Source organism: Mesoplodon densirostris, chromosome 14, assembly GCF_025265405.1.
Source record: "Mesoplodon densirostris isolate mMesDen1 chromosome 14, mMesDen1 primary haplotype, whole genome shotgun sequence".
Lineage (NCBI taxonomy): Eukaryota > Metazoa > Chordata > Mammalia > Artiodactyla > Ziphiidae > Mesoplodon > Mesoplodon densirostris.
Window position 1 is genome coordinate 58,842,268 of NC_082674.1, and position 17,426 is coordinate 58,859,693.

Consider the following 17,426-nt stretch of genomic DNA (forward strand, 5'->3'; position numbering starts at 1 on the left):
CCAACTGGTCCCCAAACCTTCACGTTTCCCACTGCTATCGGACCCTTTCCCAATACCATAGCCCACTTCCTCTTCCTGCCCCACTACCACCTGGAGCAATCAAAGGAAGAAAACATGGCCACCAGCCCACAGAAAACACTCTTGGTCGTCCTAGAAAGCATAGATTGCCTGGGTCTTTATTTTCAAAGCTGACTACATGGTTTTCTCTGGCACAACTCTTCTGGTGGCAGCTTGCTCCAGACGCCTACCCCTCCTGCCTGTGGTCCTTGTGGTGGCCTTGCCCTGGGTTCTTAGTACCCACCTTTTTCTGGCTCACATGAGCCCTTTCCATCTTGATATAAAGTTGCCTAAGAAGACAAGTCTTAAGACTCGTTCCAACGTAGAATGAAAACTTTGTCCTGTTCAGGGAATGGAAAATTTTCACCTGCACATGGAGATGCCTGAAGTGTCCTTTCCCTCAATCCTTGAAACCTCACTTATTCTACACTGTGGCCGACCCTGAATGGGTAATTTACTAGAAAGGCTTTCCTGCTGATAGGGTTTTGGGGGACTGTTTGGGCAATATAGACTATCCACGAAGATAAGAAGACTAAAGCATGTGACTATCAACAGCAAAATAGAAAATGCTGTAATAAGACTAACAGGCTGTCTTTGGATTTCAGGGAACAGATCCGTCAAGGCCTAGAAGAACTCCAGAAGGTTCTGCCAGGAGGAGACACTTACATGCATGAAGGATTTGAAAGGGTAATTTTAAAAGAGTGTTAAACTCCAAAAGAAGATTGTGATGTGGAAACATCAACACAGGGATGGCTGATGAGATGAGACACACATATTAAAGGAACTGAATAACACCCAATGGCGAGACTGAAAACAATTTTCCATAAGTGTGTCTATGATAACTCCATCCAAAAGGGCCGAATAAATGAAATTCCTTCCTCCTTCCCTGACACTGATGAGGGTCTCTTAGCTAATGCTTGGCTGGCACTCATGAATCATGCCACACACAAGTCCTCTCTATTCCCAAGGTAACCTTTTCTATATATTTCTTCAGAGGTTGAGACAGAATTGCAATGACTTCAGTCTTAAGCAAAACAAGTCCCTGTCTATGAGAGGAAAGATACTGATCCAGGGTAACTTCAGATGAACATCATCCATTGATATTTGAGTGAAACCTGGGTGAATTACATAAAGAATCAAGGCTGACCCAAGACTGTGGATCCAACACCAGAGATCACTGCCCGCTATGGCATTTGTAGTAGCAAACAGTGGCTATATGTCTAATGGCTCTTTCATGTGTTTTTCAGGCCAGTGAGCAGATTTATTATGAAAACAGTCAAGGTAAGGGTATATTCCTAATTACCATTATGAATTATTTAACTTTTTTCTGTGTTTCCTTCTGAAAAAGTGCCTCAGTAATTTCATGTTTGAAAAGACACAGGATATTGCCTCTAATCCTTAAACACGCACTTCATCACAGAGAAGGAATGCATAGAAAGATGGCACAAATGAGGTCAAATTCTACTGTCCTGATGATTCCCCAAAAAAAAGTTATGTAAAAGTAATTAAGATCTCATTATGGGCTACAGTCTGTAATGCTCATGGACAGTTTTGCATGTTGAATTCATTAAGTTAATAAACACTTGGAGGGGTTAGTAAATTTTTATGTCAAATTTAATTTTCTTGTCCTTCTCTGAGCTCCAAGCCTCTTCATTGCTGTGACTGGATACGATTTTAGATTAAGATACCAGTTTGGCTTAAACTTTCCTTCATTTAAGTGGAAAAAAAAGAATAAAATGTACTTAATGGCATGCTTAGCACAGAGAAATAATATTTATTATTATTATAATTTTAGCTATTATTACTATTACTACCCTGGCTTTCATGGGTAGCATTTCTTTATCTGAAGCAAATCTCTTAAAAGAGATTCAGTATTAGAGTGGGGATTTTTCTCCCAGGCCTGTAGAGGTGTCCACATCCTCTTTCACTCTAAACTGCAACAAATAGGTCAGACCCAATATCAACAGCAACACTTGTTATTATAAAGCCACCATCATCAATGTTACTGGAAGTTTCAAAATCACTGAAAGAATTCTAGTAGGTTTTGCCAACTGCAAAACTAATGCTTCCAGTAATACTTCCAGTCAGCTTATAAATCATGATGACTGTTACTCTTTGCCAAACTCTTCAAGGGATGTTGCATATGTGGCCAAGGACAGCATGTGAGAAGGACCCCTGAAAGGCTCAGGTGGTCGAGTTTGCCCTCGGGCCTTGGCGAGAGTCATGTGGACCCTTGCTAGGAAATAGTCATGTTTGATTCACTGTAGCTACTCCCAGCTATCAGTCCAGCAACCATTTCACCAGGTTTGGTCTTTTTTTTAAGATAAGACTTGGAAACCCAGAGACAAAACATATTCCCCCTTAGAGTCTGTCCCACATTCTTCTTTGTGCCAGAGCTACTTCCAGTCCCCACGGAAAAGTTGCTGATTCTCACAATACTGACCTTGGGTGGTGGAGCTGTGCAGAGACAGACTCCCAGGGCTGAGAGGGAGTTTCCCTTGGTGCAGCGGGATGAACTGAGTGGGTCTGTGTTGTCTGAGCAGGATACAGGACAGCCAGCGTCATCATCGCTCTGACGGATGGGGAACTGCATGAGGACCTCTTCTTCTATTCAGAGAGGGAGGTAAGCCACGGCCCGGCCTATGTCAGACATGGAAACGGTGCTTCTTCCTTCTGAAATGGGCTGCAGTCTTTCCACTCAGGCAAACTGTTAAGTGTTCTTTGCAAAGTCCCTGGATAAAATAGTGTCCCATATGTGAAAGATACTAACAATAACTTATTTTTAAAGTGAATCTTCATGTCTCACACCTGGTAGGTATTTTTCCCTTTTCCACAGATTTGCATATTACTCTGTGTTTTAAGGGACAGAATATATGTGTCGTGCCTTTCTTGAAAGCGGTGTTGAAATACCATATATAACTTTTCAACAAAGCCATTGGTCCTGTTTTTCCTTCATTTCTACTAAAACCAGGAGGGAAAAGAATTACTTGAAATATGTGAAAGCCAATTTTGTCAAAATGTATTAATCACTGAAATTATTCCTCTAAGAACCAAAGCTGAACATTAATTGGGGAAAAGTAAATTGTAATCTCTCCTTCAGTATTTCTTTTTTCCTTTTCTTTATGCCCTTCCAAAGCACTCCTTAAAGCAAGTGAAGGGGGCCTCCCTGGTGGCGCAGTGGTTGAGAGTCCGCCTGCCGATGCAGGGGATACGGGTTCGTGCCCCGGTCTGGGAGGATCCCATATGCCACGGAGTGGCTGGGCCCGTGAGCCATGGCCGCTGGGCCTGCGCGTCCGGAGCCTGTGCTCCGCAACGGGAGAGGCCACGGCAGTGAGAGGCCCGCATACCGAAAAAAAAAAAAAAAAAAAAAAAAGCAAGTGAAGGAATCCTCTCTACATGAAGCTTTCATTTTATAAAGAGATTCAGAAAAAGAGGTTTATCTAAGAGTTGAAAAGTGATGTTTATATTTAGGAAATTCTTTTCTTTCAAATTTCACATTTGAGCTACATGTATATGTGGCCCCAGGAAACCAGTTCACCATAGGAATGTACTGAAGCCTCATTAGTGACAAAGGCTCATTCAGGCCAAGTTAGAAAGAAACACAATAAGGAAAAAGACAGGCAGTGATGGAGGGAGATGCCAGCCTCTGGAGGAGGAATCAATCAGAGAATTACACTTATCTCAAGGTCTTGACTACTATTTAATTTAAGTTCAGCTTCCTCCGTAAGCAAGAAATTGATATGCATTCATTCATTCATTCAGTGCTAACTGAGAGCTTGGCCTGTACGGGCACTTTGCTAGACATTAGAAACACACTGGTGAGTAAGACACTGTTGCTGCCTTTATGGGCTTTACTGTGTAATACTGTTCAGCTTTTTGAAGCCTCTGTTGGCAAAGGGCATGAGGGAATTAAGTAGATAAATGCATTATTGACACCCTACACTAACTTGTACAAAATTTACAAGGGGGAAACCCACAAGTAAATATGACAGAGGCTCCCTGAGCATCCAGGAAATAATATATTTCTGTACTCTACAGTTGAAACTAACTGTATAATGGGAATGCAAAATAGCTTATTTGGATGCTAAACAACTGTCAACTAAAGTAAAAACCCTAATAAGGAAATAACTGAATATAAAATAAATGATAGGTGTCAGAGGTTTAAAGTAGAAGTTAGTAGAAAAGAATTTTAGGTATGGCACACACAAACTTGGAAAAATATTTGCAGTGCCAATGCCAATAGGATGAAGGTGTCTGAAAAAGAAACATAAAGCTCAAGATATATAAAGAAAATGAGCCTTCCATTTTTGATAATTCTGTACAAAGCCCAACTAGAGGAGAAAAGCCATAGAAGTCGTTGCAGAGAAGGCTGGGGCTAGACTGTACCTAAAAGTTTATTTTATCCTGAAAGCAGCAAGAAATATTTCTAACATGAAGGAAAAAAGATGTATGTTTCTGCCCCTTCTAAAATTCAGTGTCAGTCACAAGTGGGTTTGAGTACTAAGAGAGGGGAAAAAGGGACGCAATTCAAATCAATATGCATATATTGAGCACCTACTGTATGTTTACTATCAATGATTTATTAAGTTTCTACTGTATATACCAAGGATTTCCAATTTTTGTTTTCTCTTCTGAAACGAAGAACCTGGAAGAGCCTGTAATAAATCAGATATTAAAATCAAGCCAAAATCTGGATATTATTCATTAGGTTGCCCTCTCAATACTTACTTGTAGATAAAGTTGTGAGTTCACCCACTCAAATATGGACCTTAAATCCCATACCATTGACCCAGTGTCTTCTTTGGGAATCAAAAAGGCCATATTCATGAAGGTGCTGACATTGATGAGTATCTGCATTGTTCTATGCCTCATGTGAGGAGCTCTGCATTTATTTTCTCATTTAATCTCCAAAGCACTTTACAGAGAAAAGCCAAGTGTCAAACCCAGGTATGTTGGATTCCAAAGGTCACATCCTTTCCGATAGAGCATGCTGCCATTACAAAGGAAGAACGTATGTCAATAAAAATCCATCAGAGGAATAGAAAAGATAATCATTTCCCCAGAATATTTAATATGACTTATCTCAGCCTATGGTATCCTTTTCCTCCCCTCATCATTCAAAGTTTCTCATCAAGACTACTTCTGTGGATCTTCCTCAACACTTCCCATTAGACTAATCACTCCCCTCACATCCACCATATTGCATTAGAATGTGATGTTCACTGGAGAATTGGCTCTTTGGGGACAGGGATTGCCCTCTCCCTTGTGGTACCTGGCATATAGTAGGTGCTCAATAAATACCTGATCACTGCAGTTAGGCTGGGTGATCCAAAAGTAGTACATTTGCCACTGCTTCTCTCTCTAAATGTCTTTTCTTTCATTGGCCCAGGCTAACAGATCCCGAGATCTTGGTGCAATCGTTTACTGTGTGGGTGTGAAGGATTTCAATGAAACACAGGTATGAGCATGGATTTCCTCAGGTTTGGGAGCATACTCAGCTTGTGAATGATAGAAAACATGCAGTCAGTGCAGAGGGTGCATCAGCAACATAAATATCCATTAGATGGATGATTTTTCCTGAAATGCTATTGGATGTGTGAGGGATGTGAACTTATTTGCTAATGTGCTTGAGGGTCTTCAATGCAGACCATCCAGGCAGCATCTTTTTTGGTTGACTTTCTTAGTACATGTTAAATTGCCAGGAGGTCAAAGTAGATCGAAATTAACTTGGAAAACGTGTTGTTTTTTTTAAATTTAATTTGATAAATCTGATTTTCTTATTTAAATGGCAAACATCCCTTTTTTCTCATTAAAGGTGCAATGCATTTCAATACCCCCCAAAATGGAAATAATTGGCCAGTGGGCAAAAAAAGTATGTCCAAGTGTTCACAATAAGCAAATTGTAAAAATGTGTTAGCAACCTAAATAGATGTTCTTCAAAGTACTTCATAGTTTTTTTTGTTCTAATAACATTGACAAAGTTCAGGATATGTTGTTAAATGAATAAAATAGGGTTACAAAACAGTATGGGAATAGTATGAGTCTACTTTTTAAAGTAAAATGTGTATATTTATATAGGAAAAGTCTGAAAAACTATATCAAATTAACAGTAATAGAAAGATGATGGATGGATGGATGGACAGACAGATGAATTATTGATAACTTTTTTCTTTTTCTTTTAACACTCCTGGTTTTTTGAAATTTCCCAATGATTGTGTATTACTTTTACAATCAGTAAAAATCCTGGTACTGACTGACTGTGGCAATCACAGCACTAGACAGAGTTTGGGAGTAGAAAATCTCCACAGATCAGTTTCTCCTTTCTCCAGTCCTCCGCTCCATAAAGCAGGAGCAACCAAACCAATCGCAAGGGTCCTTTCCTCAATGAGCAGTTTGGGTGAAAGATAAGGGTCCCCATTCATTGGGCTCGCTCAACACCAAAGCTTGAATTTATTTTTAAAAAGTTGCTTTGAAAGGAAACTTGAGTCTGTTTGATTCAAATATAGTTGCCAACAGAAATGTGGTTGAATGGGAGAAAAATAAGCCAATGGCCTGCCCCCAAATCCATAAATACATCAACCCAGGCCAAATGTTCATCTAGCTGGGCAATCTTACCGCTGGTCCCAAGGAGACAAGTATTAAAACAAATGTAAAAGCTGGAACCAACCCTCCGGACCCGCTCCAGAGTAAATCCCCTGGTAATCTCATTATGACAGAGGGCTTCTCAGTGAGGTCCCTGAGCCCAGGCAAGCCCTCAAGTTCCTATGGGTTTTAAAAGGAGATGGAGGCCCCTGGACCCAGTGGCTTTCCTCAGTTCTCCACGTCCAAGCCTGACACATCTCCTTGTGTGTTTGCTGTGTCCTCAGCTGGCCCGGATCGCCGACAGTAAGGATCACGTGTTTCCGGTAAATGATGGCTTCCAGGCCCTGCAAGGCATCATCCACTCAGTGAGTAGAGTACTTCCTCTGAGAATGGATCCCCGAGCACTTCCTGCCCCCTGACCTGCTGTAGATACCCCAATTCCATCTCACTAAGGCTGGTGTTCTTCTACATTTCCTTGTATATCTTTATATCTGTCATGTTCCACGTCTCCATCCTGCCGTTCACACGTGTTCCTTTTCTCATTCTCCTGTGCCAGTTCTTTACCCTACAATGGAACATTAAAAATGGAAAGGAAACTTGCTCTGGCAGCGAGCCAAACTTCAGGCAGTTCTCATACTGGAAGGACTGCAGCTGATGCTGTGCACTTGACCGACCTCAGCTTTCCCAACCGTGTCTGAACTCAAGCTGCTTTCTGAACATTGCAGGCTCTGCCTATATCACTTGGCCATCAGAGGCACTTTCAACCAGTGGTTTTCTATCTTGGCTGCCCATTGATGATTATCTGAACAGGATTTTTAAGGTCTTCCCAGGTGATTTTAATGGAACCACTGCTTTAGATCTATAATCCCCAAATATGAATGTTTCTTTTTTTATATTAAACTTTTATTCATTTAATGAATGGAACTTACCTGGAGTCACAACATAGATTCTTTTTTTTTCTTTTTTCTTTTTTGTGGCCCATTTGTTTTTTGGTTTTTTGGTGGTTTTTTTTTTAATAGTTGATTTACAATGTTGTGTTACTTTCAGGTGTACAGCAAAGTGATTCAGTTACACACATACATGCACACACACACACACACACACATATTCTTTTTCAGATTCTCAGATTCTTTTCCCTTGTAGGTTATTATAAGTTATTGAGTATAGTTCCCTGTGCTATACAGTAGGTCCTTGTTGGTTATCTATTTTATATATAGTAGTGTGTATATGTTAATCCCAAACTCCTAATTTATACCTTCCCCTGTTTTCCCCTTTGGCAACCAGAAGTTTGTTTTCTATGTCTGTGGGTCTATTTCTGTTTTGTAAATAAGTTCATTTATATCATTTTTTTAGATTCCACATTTAAGCGGCATCATATGATATTTGCCTTTGTCTGGCTTACTTCGCTTAGTATCATCATCTCTAAGTCCATCCATGTTCCTGCAGTTGGCATTTTTTAATTCTTTTTCATGGCTGAGTGATATTTCACCATCATTGTAAAATATGAGGGTTTCAATGTTCACCAGAGTTTGCACCGTCACCAGCCCTCTTTTTCATCCCATCCTGGTTTTTTATCATCCCTTTCCTATCAGTGAACAGGACCTGGCTTTCTGGGCCTCTCTTTTCTACCATCCATCCCCAGGCTAGGCCCTTGGTCCAGCTGGAATATTGGAGGATGCTAGTCTTTGAAGCCTCAGCCAAAAAACCTGTGTGTGTGCTGCTCCTGTAATAAAGTCCAGGGTTGCTGAAGCCTCCATCTTTAAGTTTGGGGACCAGGCAGACAGACAGTGGTTTCTCCAGTTGGAGCTCATGAGGCTTCAGACTTGAGGTCCAGGATGCAGATTCAGAGCTCAGAGGATCACTGTCCTCTTAAGATGTCAACGGCGTCTTAAGCCAGGTTTACCCATCAGGAGCTTGGGATCTGCCCAGCTTCCACAGACTGACCTAGGAAACCTCCAACCTGGATGTGCTTCATGCTCCCTCTTCCTCCCTCCAAGGTTTGCTTAGAACCCCAGCAGAGTGGAAAGCAGAGTGAGAAGTAGGAACTTTGGAGCTGGTCAGCCCAGAGTTGAAAGGCTGACCCAACAGCTTACCATTTATAGATCCTTAGATGAGGTATTTCGCTTAGTTCCATATTTGTATAAGGGATTAATGATAAGACACATGTCGTAGGCTTGTTTGAGGATTACAAGAGATAATAACACTAGTGAAAATACCTAATATTTTTCCAGGCACATAATCAGTCCTCAAGACATATGAATTATTTCCTCTTCCATGTCCCTTCATCATCATATGAGAAACCTTGGTGTCAGCTTCCTCCTCACCCTCTAAATTTTCTTGAATATACATAAAAATCACCTGGGGAATCTTGTTTGCAATACCCATTCCCAGGCCCTATCCCCAGGAGCTTCTATCACAGTCAGTATGTGATGGAGCCTCTGAAACTGCATCTTTTCAATCTGCATGTTTTAATCAGTGCCCCAGGTGTTGTACTTTCACAATAGTGATATATGTGACCTTACATTTTCAGAACTGTGAAAAATAATTCCACCCCAAGTTGGGAGTTCCTATCCTAAATATGTCCATATGACAGTCATCTTCTTTAAGATGTGTTTGCAAGGGACAGAAACACACTTAAACCACCTTAACCAGAAAGTGAAAATTATTGGAAGGATAGAGAAGTTATCAGTGCCAATTATGGATCCCCAGGTGAGGGACCCCTACTGTAAACCAGTTCTGGGGTCAGTGTGGTATACCTGACAGTATAAGTGACAAGAAATGTCATAACCAGGTAAAACAACACCCAAATAGTGATTTAGATAGACAGTTAACAGCAGGATTTCAGCCTGATCATGAATCCTGTGGCAGCTCAGAGGTGGACTGTTCTGGACCGGAGTCTTCATGAGAAACTGGGGTAGAGGATGGGTGATAGGTAACACCAGAGAAGAGATGACATGACCTCAGCCCAAAGACTGGAAAAGAGCAAGCATATTTTTAAGATAGTAATAATACCTATCTGTCTAGTGGGAGAGTTTGGATAAAGGAGTCAGGAGTAATGGAAAATAAGTCGAGACATTGGGTTAGAAGCAGATTGATGGGAGCCTTGAAGGAACTTTGACTCCAACTTAGTGTAATCACTGAAACACTTTGAACATCTAACAAGTAATATTTAAGAAGAGAATCTGATGGCAGTGTCCCTATATATAGAAAGGAGACTGGGGAGGCCCAGAGGCAGGAACCCAGGCATGAGGCTACTACAGAAGTCCTTTCTTCAGATGGCTGGGTTTGAACAGGGACAACTCTTACCTGTTCAAAGGTTCTTATGAGCCATGTGCCACATCATTCAACAGTTGGTTCCTACCCAAATAATTTGAGTATTTTTATCTGCATAAATTGCTGTTGTTCTTGAATATTTCAACCTTAGCCACTCACCCAAGCTTAACATGGGCCCAGATGTTTGTAAAACTCTCCCTACCCCCAATGGAAATCACCCTAAAGATGTTTAAGAAATTTTAGTGAAACAGTCTTCCAAAAGGGGGAAAAAATAATTTGAGACTCCAAACTTTTAGCCGAATGATAACATTCTTGTGAGCTTTTATCTGGGAGTTATGCTAGTGGTTTCCATCCTTCCAATACTTGAAACCCATGTTTATCGCAGTTGTTAATTCATTTGCCTGGACAGAAAAACAGGGACAAGCACAGCACAACTCGTCTTTCTCAACTCAGACAGAAATAATTATGGCCTGAAAGTTGGTTAACTAATTTTAAGAAGTAGGTTCATTTCTCCTTCTGGATACTGAAAAGAAAGCTCTTGTTTCCTCCCCACTCCCCACCCCCCACCCCCCACCCCCGCCATCTAAAGCATCTCTTCCAGCTTTTTCCCATGGACGTTGTTTTGTGGCTGGCTATTTTCTCATAATAAAGTAGGACTGGGCTTAATTATCCAAAATAGGAGTACAGAGCAGCTTTCAAAATCTCAAATAGTTCATGAAGTTTTAGACCCATGGTGACCTTCTTTTTTTATTGAGGTGTAGTTGATCTGCAATATTAGTTTCAGCTGTACAGCATAATGATTCAATATTTTTATAGATTATACTCCATTTAAGGTTATAAATTACTTGCTATATTTCCTGTGCTGTACAATATATCCTTGTAGCTTATTTATTTTATACATGGTAGTTGTACTTCTTAATAGTGACCTTATTTTTAAATCCCCAATCAAGATGCAGGGGCTAGGGCTTCCCTGGTGGTGCAGTGGTTGAGAGTCCACCTGCCGATGCAGGGGACACAGGTTCGTGCCCCGGTCCAGGAAGATCCCACATGCTGCGGAGTGGCTAGGCCCGTGATCCATGGCCACTGAGCCTGCACGTCCGGAGCCTGTGCTCCACAACGGGAGAGGCCACAACAGTGAGAGGCCCGTGTACCGCAAAAAAAAAAAGATGCAGGGGCTAATATTTATTCATTCCTCTAATACTCATTGAAAACCTTTTATGGTAGACTCTGACCATTTGGTTATAAGTAATCAGGTAGACACCCTATCCTGGTGGAGCTTATAGTCTGGTGGGAGGGACATATAAAAACAAGTCAATAAATAAATATGTATAATTATGTGATACCATGTGACACATGGTATATGAGAAGTAACATATGACTGAGATTAAGAGTAAAGTGATTGGTAAAGAACTCAGGCTCCTGTGCAGAGATAAGCTGAAGGTGAAATAGAGTTGTTCATCGAAAGAGCGTGGATACAACATTCTTGTCAGACCAGAACCCTAAGATGGTATATAACAGAATGAAAGAGTAGGGCTTGGATGGAAAATGACAGAAGATGAAGGAAGCAGCAAGCAATGGCTAAATCATGCGGAGCCTTGAAAACTATGCTATTTTACTGTAAGGGCAGTAGGCAAACATAGCCAGATACAAAGTCTTACAATGGAACAATCATGCTTGCAATCAAGACTCTCAGGGAATCTAGAGGTCATGGCGCTTTATCCAGCTCCCCTTTGGATAATGAATAAATAAACACCCAGGACAAGTAGTCATGAGGCCTGTGAAGAAGAAACATTACTATGATTTATTGAGCATCTTCTTTCTACCAGCTCCTCTGTTAAGCATTTCCACAACCACTCTCTGAAGAGGGACTTATTATCCCCATTTTACAGGTGAGGAAACTGAGGTGCAGGCAGTTAGATAAACTGCCCCAAGTCTGCCCACTCATAATGGTGGAGGAGGGAAGTTTGGGTCCAGAGAGCCTGCTGTTTCCACAATCCTGGGCTGTGAATGTCTGAAGAAGTGGAAAATCACCACTGGATTATCAGAAGCTGATTATTCAAGGCATGGATACATCAACTCTCCGGATTCTCTGCTTCCTCAATCTGATTCCTGTGTTTTGGTCTTTTTACTGTTCCTAAATCCTCTCTGCTTTAAGGAGGAAGTACTTATGTTTCAGATTTGCATAACATGTTATTTTTCAAAGTGCCCTCACTTGTTTTCCATTTTCATCTCCCATCAGTGGGACATAGGAAAAAGGCAGAAAGAAATCAATGCCTGTAGATAACTTATTTGGGGGCCAAACATTGTTCCTTTTTCCCATTTAATATTATCCTATTTAAAAATCACAACAGCCCTAGAAGGGAAATATTCCCATTTTACAGATGAAGAAACTGAGGCTCAGATACCCTGCACAAGAGCACACAGCTCTAATGGGGAGATCAGGCTTGGAACCCAGTTCCATGACTCCAGAGCCCAGGCTTTCTCCCACCTCTATTTCCTTAGGAAGGTAAAAATAAGAAAAGTCATCATTTAGTGAATTCTTAGGTTCTAGACCCTGTGAAAATCACTGTACATAGTCATCTCATCAAATTCTCACCACCACCATTTAATGTAGATATTATTACTCCTTCTAGAGAAGCAGATACTCTAAGGACAGAGAGATTAGCTAACTTGTGCAAGACTGCACAGCAGTGGGCAGTGATCCAGAATAGACTCAGCTCTGTCTCTAAGGTCCATGACAAGGTGACCATAGTGCTCTAGTGAATGATGTGGGTAGGCCAGGAAGCAGCTCCATTTCAGAGAACGGGACCCTGAAGACCAAAAACGTGAAATGACTTGACACAGTTCACACAGTTATAGCAAAGGCAAGACCAGAACCCAGGTGGGTTCTCTGATCTGAGTGCACCATGGGTGGGCAGGAGAGCTCTTTGCTGTTTACTATTAGGTGGAAAGTGCCTCTGAAAAATCTCAGTTTCTGCTCAATGGTTGAAATTCCATCATCATGAGAAGCTGGCAACTTGACACAGGCTGAAAGGAGCGTCTTCCCTTCCACACTTGCTCAGGACTCTACCTCGGAGGACAGAATTCCTTCTTGTTTTTGCAGAATTCGGTTGATAAAATAAGACACAATTTGGATGGTTGGAAGATTGGAGCCCTTTAAGCCAGTAAAACTGTAGAGGAAGAAACTATTCCTTTGCCTTTTCTTATTGTGGCTTCCTCGGGGAATTTCCATTGACCACAACTGGTGAATGTAGCGCCAGCCCTCAAGTGAAAATATGAAGCAAAGGTCCAGCGAGGCTCCTGGGTCTTTGTTTGCCTTTTCAAAAGTGCTGCAGGCAGTGAAATGGGAACCTACATGAAAGCTGGGTTTGGATAACACTGAAATGGGTCTGCAGCTTTGAATCCCAACACTTGGCCTGGTTACCATGATGCCAACTCCTCCCAGCTGTCCCCACTTCTTGTGCAATCAAGGGCGGTACCTGGAACCAGGCACACTGTCTCTGAGAAGGAGAACCCAGTCACTGGCACCAAGCTATCTCCATCTAGGAGCATTTCCCTAGAATAAATATTTAAGCCTGCGTAGGGCTTCCTATTAATGCGAGGGTGAGTCAGCGCCTAGAGCTTTCTACATGTTTGATCAACAATAAACAAGTATTGAGCAAACATGACTATATTTGCAAGCATTTCTTGTAAGTTTTGGCACAAACATCCTGTTATCAAGGAAGCTTTAAGATCACTGAAACTGAGGAATGAATCTATTCCATGGTGTATATATATTTATTTTATTTATGAAAACCATGTCCTGTGCTGATTTCTCCCCTCTACTCATGGGAAGGTGAAAGAAATTTCTCCCTTCCAGCCCTGGTGAAGCTTTGACAAAAGTCAAAGCCCAACTTCCTTGCTTCCCTCCCATCTACTCTTCCAAGACTCCACAAGGAGCTGCTAAGGGTTTTCTTCAAATCAAAATCTGCATCACATTCCTGTAGTCCTGGAAAGTACCTGACTTTACTGAACCAACTCTCTTTCCAGGGCTAGCAGCGGGGAAGACCCGTTTCAGCAACAGCCCTTCTCTTAATCAGCCTTATTTGTAGTTGGAAGAGACCACCCTTATTTGTGATCGGAAGAAACCACACTCTCCTCCTTTGCCCCATCTGAATGCTGTCTCGAGTTCTGTCTCAACTTCAAGGCTATGCTCCTGTCCTCTCTTCTCTGAGGAGCCTGCCCTGGTCTCTCCTACACCTTGAACTCTCCCTGCCTTGAACTCCAGTGGCGCTAATTGTTGGCATCACTTGTTTGGCACGTGCCTTTCCTCCTGGTCAGATGCTGAATTGTGCAGTCACAGAGACCTCCCCCTTTGTCGTATTCCCCTGGTGTCCAGTGCATTTATATGCCGGACTGTGCATATGTGTTCATTGTAAAGCAGGGCAGAGGACTGCAGAGTGTTCGTGACCTGCACTGCACCACAAGTGGGCAGTTTTGTGGCTCCGTTTCTTGTAAAAGCCCGTTAGTACTTCCCCCACCCTCTTTTCCAGGACCATATCTGTAAAGGATGGCATTTTGTGCCCCATTCACATTAGCAGGCCTGGAAACATAAATAGAATCAATTGTAGTTTCTGTAGTGAGCAGAAAATCTTTTTAAAAAATCATTTGCCTCAGCAGTCTTTAATTAGACTCAGACTTTGCAGACATTCAGGCCAGGCATTTCAACTAAGCTATTTTTTCTATTTGGCTTATGAAATAGTCCAAATGTAATTTTAAAAATCCCATTGCTTGCATAGGCTACAAAGATTGCAGAGGGGCATGTTCAGTTAATCCTCAGGTCACCCCACACCCCTCCAGCTCTTTCTCCTATATCTAGGAATCTGTTAAGACTCGTTGTAAAAGCAATAGCAGAATTTAGAACAAAACCCCATGAAACGCTGCAGGGTTCAGCTCCCAAGGAGGGCCACTGACTTTGCCAGCAGATTAGCAGATCAGCAAGCTTCTCTTACTAAATAAACCACGTCTCGGAATTCACAGTTATCTGAGCTTTCCTTCTGAAAACAGGAAAGGAAAGTGGTTTCACAGAATAAAAATGAATTTCCTCGGTTTCAGAGCCTTGTTTGTCCTGTGCTTCTTCACAACAGACTCTCGTTGAGTGTGAAACTAACTGAGAGAAGAGTAGCATTTATTTAAGTGAGCTGGGTGCCCCCTCCACCCAAAAATTCTTGTATGTTTTGAGGATGAGCTTTATTATCTAAAATTCAGTAACTTCTTAAGAATGTCTTTCTTGCATGTTGGAATATTTATTTGATATAATGTATGACTGTAACATAAAATCATATATGAATCCCAGAAAGACATGTGTGTGATAGTAAATTTTTATTTTCAATTCAGATTCTGTAGAACTGGATATGAATCTAGGATAATGTCCATAGTTAATAATAGATATGTCTATTGATTTTAAGTGCAGAGTACATTTTACTTAGGAAAGGTGACTATCTTTTTTTTTCCAAAATTTTATTAGAGATCAAATAGTTTCAAAATTCATGGGGGCAACATTGGCAGTCCTGAAGGCATGGATGAGCCAGTTTTGTGTCCCAAGCTCCCTGGTCTTTTCTAAAAGCAATAGCCTCCAGGCTTACCCAATGTGCATTCTGCCATCAGCTATATTAGTGTACCTGGGACCCTGCTCCCCAACCCCCAAACATATACTTTTACATTTTTCCCAAATAAAGGGGTCAAGGCCTTTTACACAGCAGGCCCATCTAGACCTTAGACACAGGAACATGATACACCTACAACATTATTGTTTAAAAAGATAAACCATTTAAAAAGATGGAGGTGTTGAAGTAGGCCTCCTGGGAAGGCAGTCCCCAAAGACTTAATAAGAAGAGGGAGATGTTACAAGATGCTGAACATAGCCTTGTATTCAAAAGACTATAAAAGATTAATTTAAAAGATTTAAAATTTAATTTAATTTAAAAGACCAGAAAAGATTAATGTAATAAAAGATTATATTTACAGGGACAAAGAAAGACTGATACATAATATGCTAAAATGTCAGTTAATGAAGCCATGCAGAAAGTGTGCCATTTATTTATTCAATAAGTATTTATTTAGTGCCTACTATGTGCTAGATTAGGCCTTGTGGATACAGTGGTGGATAAAAACAAATCTCCTTGCCTCTGTAGAGGTTATAGTCTGAGGAACATAGACAATGACCAAACAATCAAAAAGATAAATATATAATTATAAACCACAGTAAGTCCTCTGAAAGATGGCAATTTATACTAAAATGTGAATTAATACAGAAATATTTCATTGGTAGACTTAGGTCACAAAATCCATACTGGATTTGGAGGGTGACTGGGAGAGTGAGGTTAAGGAAAACTCCTAGGTTTTCGTCTTAGAGAACTAGAGAGATGTAATTGGGCAATAGATAGTTAATCACCAGTGGGCCCGCCTACTTCAAGCTCCAGACATCTCTGAAGCAGAATGTACCCTTCACAACAAGTAAGACACTAAGAAACATGCTGTCTAGATATGTGGAAAGAAAAGGACCCTATACTATGAATGGATAAAGGAAACTGATCTTGTATTAACACACAAAAAATCTTCCAGCAGGAAGTGGCCAAGTAAATAAAGATGGATACTTTATTGGGGAAGGAAGCAGAGCAGTTAGGGGGGAAAAATTAAGTATATGCTTACGGTAAGGGAGGGATTCATAACAACTCTATGCAAATATTTACAATCTTTAAGTATTCTTGAGAAATCTCTGCATAAACTCTGAAATTTATGAAAAAGGACTTTAGATTTTTAGAATCAAAAAATATATATATATAAGGTTTTATATACAACCTGGACTGGTTCACAATGGATTTCACTTTTTTAAAAATAAATGTATTTATTGATTTATTGATTTTTGGCTGCGTCGGGTCTTCGTTGCTGCGCGCAGGCTTTCTCTAGTTGCGGCGAGCTGGGGCTACTCTTCGTTGCTGTGCGCGGGCTTCTCATTGTGGTGGCTTCTCTTGTTGTGGAGCACGGGGTCTAGGTGCGCTGGCTTCAGTAGTTGTGGCACGCGGGCTCAGTAGCTGTGGCTCGCAGGCTCTAGAACTCAGGCTCAGTAGTTGTGGCACACGGGCTTAGTTGCTCCGTGGCATGTGGGATCTTCCCGGACCGGGGCTTGAACCGGCGTCCCCTGCACTGGCAGGCGGATTCTTATCCACTGCGCCACCAGGGAAGTCCGATTTCACTTTAAGTCTATTAAACAGCCCTTATTACTTGGCCAAGTTCTTTTACATCTGCTGCCTCTTTTACTCCCCCAACACTCTCATGAGGTGTGCAGGAGTGTCACTACCCGTAACAACCCATGTACTTATAGAGTTCTTTGCAGATTTCAAACATGCTTACCCATATATCTTCTTTTTGAAATCTGCCCAAAAGGTAGCAGGAAAATATTATTAGCCATCTTTCAGGCATTTTCAGCAAATAGGACTTAGCAAGAGGCCAGTGGTGGGTGACGGGATAGAAGC

The 17,426-nt window shown here is 41.3% G+C and overlaps 1 protein-coding gene across 7 annotated transcripts in view; it reads left to right on the forward strand.

Annotated features, from left to right (window-relative positions):
• The window catches only part of ANTXR1 (ANTXR cell adhesion molecule 1), a 292,266-nt gene that overhangs the window by 58,255 nt on the left and 216,585 nt on the right, over nt 1–17,426 (forward strand). For all 7 annotated transcript variants that reach the window (XR_009534396.1, XM_060117934.1, XM_060117938.1 and 4 more), the window contains exons 4-8: nt 663–744; nt 1,305–1,338; nt 2,601–2,680; nt 5,447–5,515; nt 6,924–7,004. Coding sequence is in view for 6 of the 7 variants with exons in the window: in XM_060117934.1 (XP_059973917.1) it covers nt 663–744; nt 1,305–1,338; nt 2,601–2,680; nt 5,447–5,515; nt 6,924–7,004 (346 nt within the window). In the remaining variant the exon portion in view is untranslated. The remainder of the gene's footprint in view (nt 1–662; nt 745–1,304; nt 1,339–2,600; nt 2,681–5,446; nt 5,516–6,923; nt 7,005–17,426) is intronic.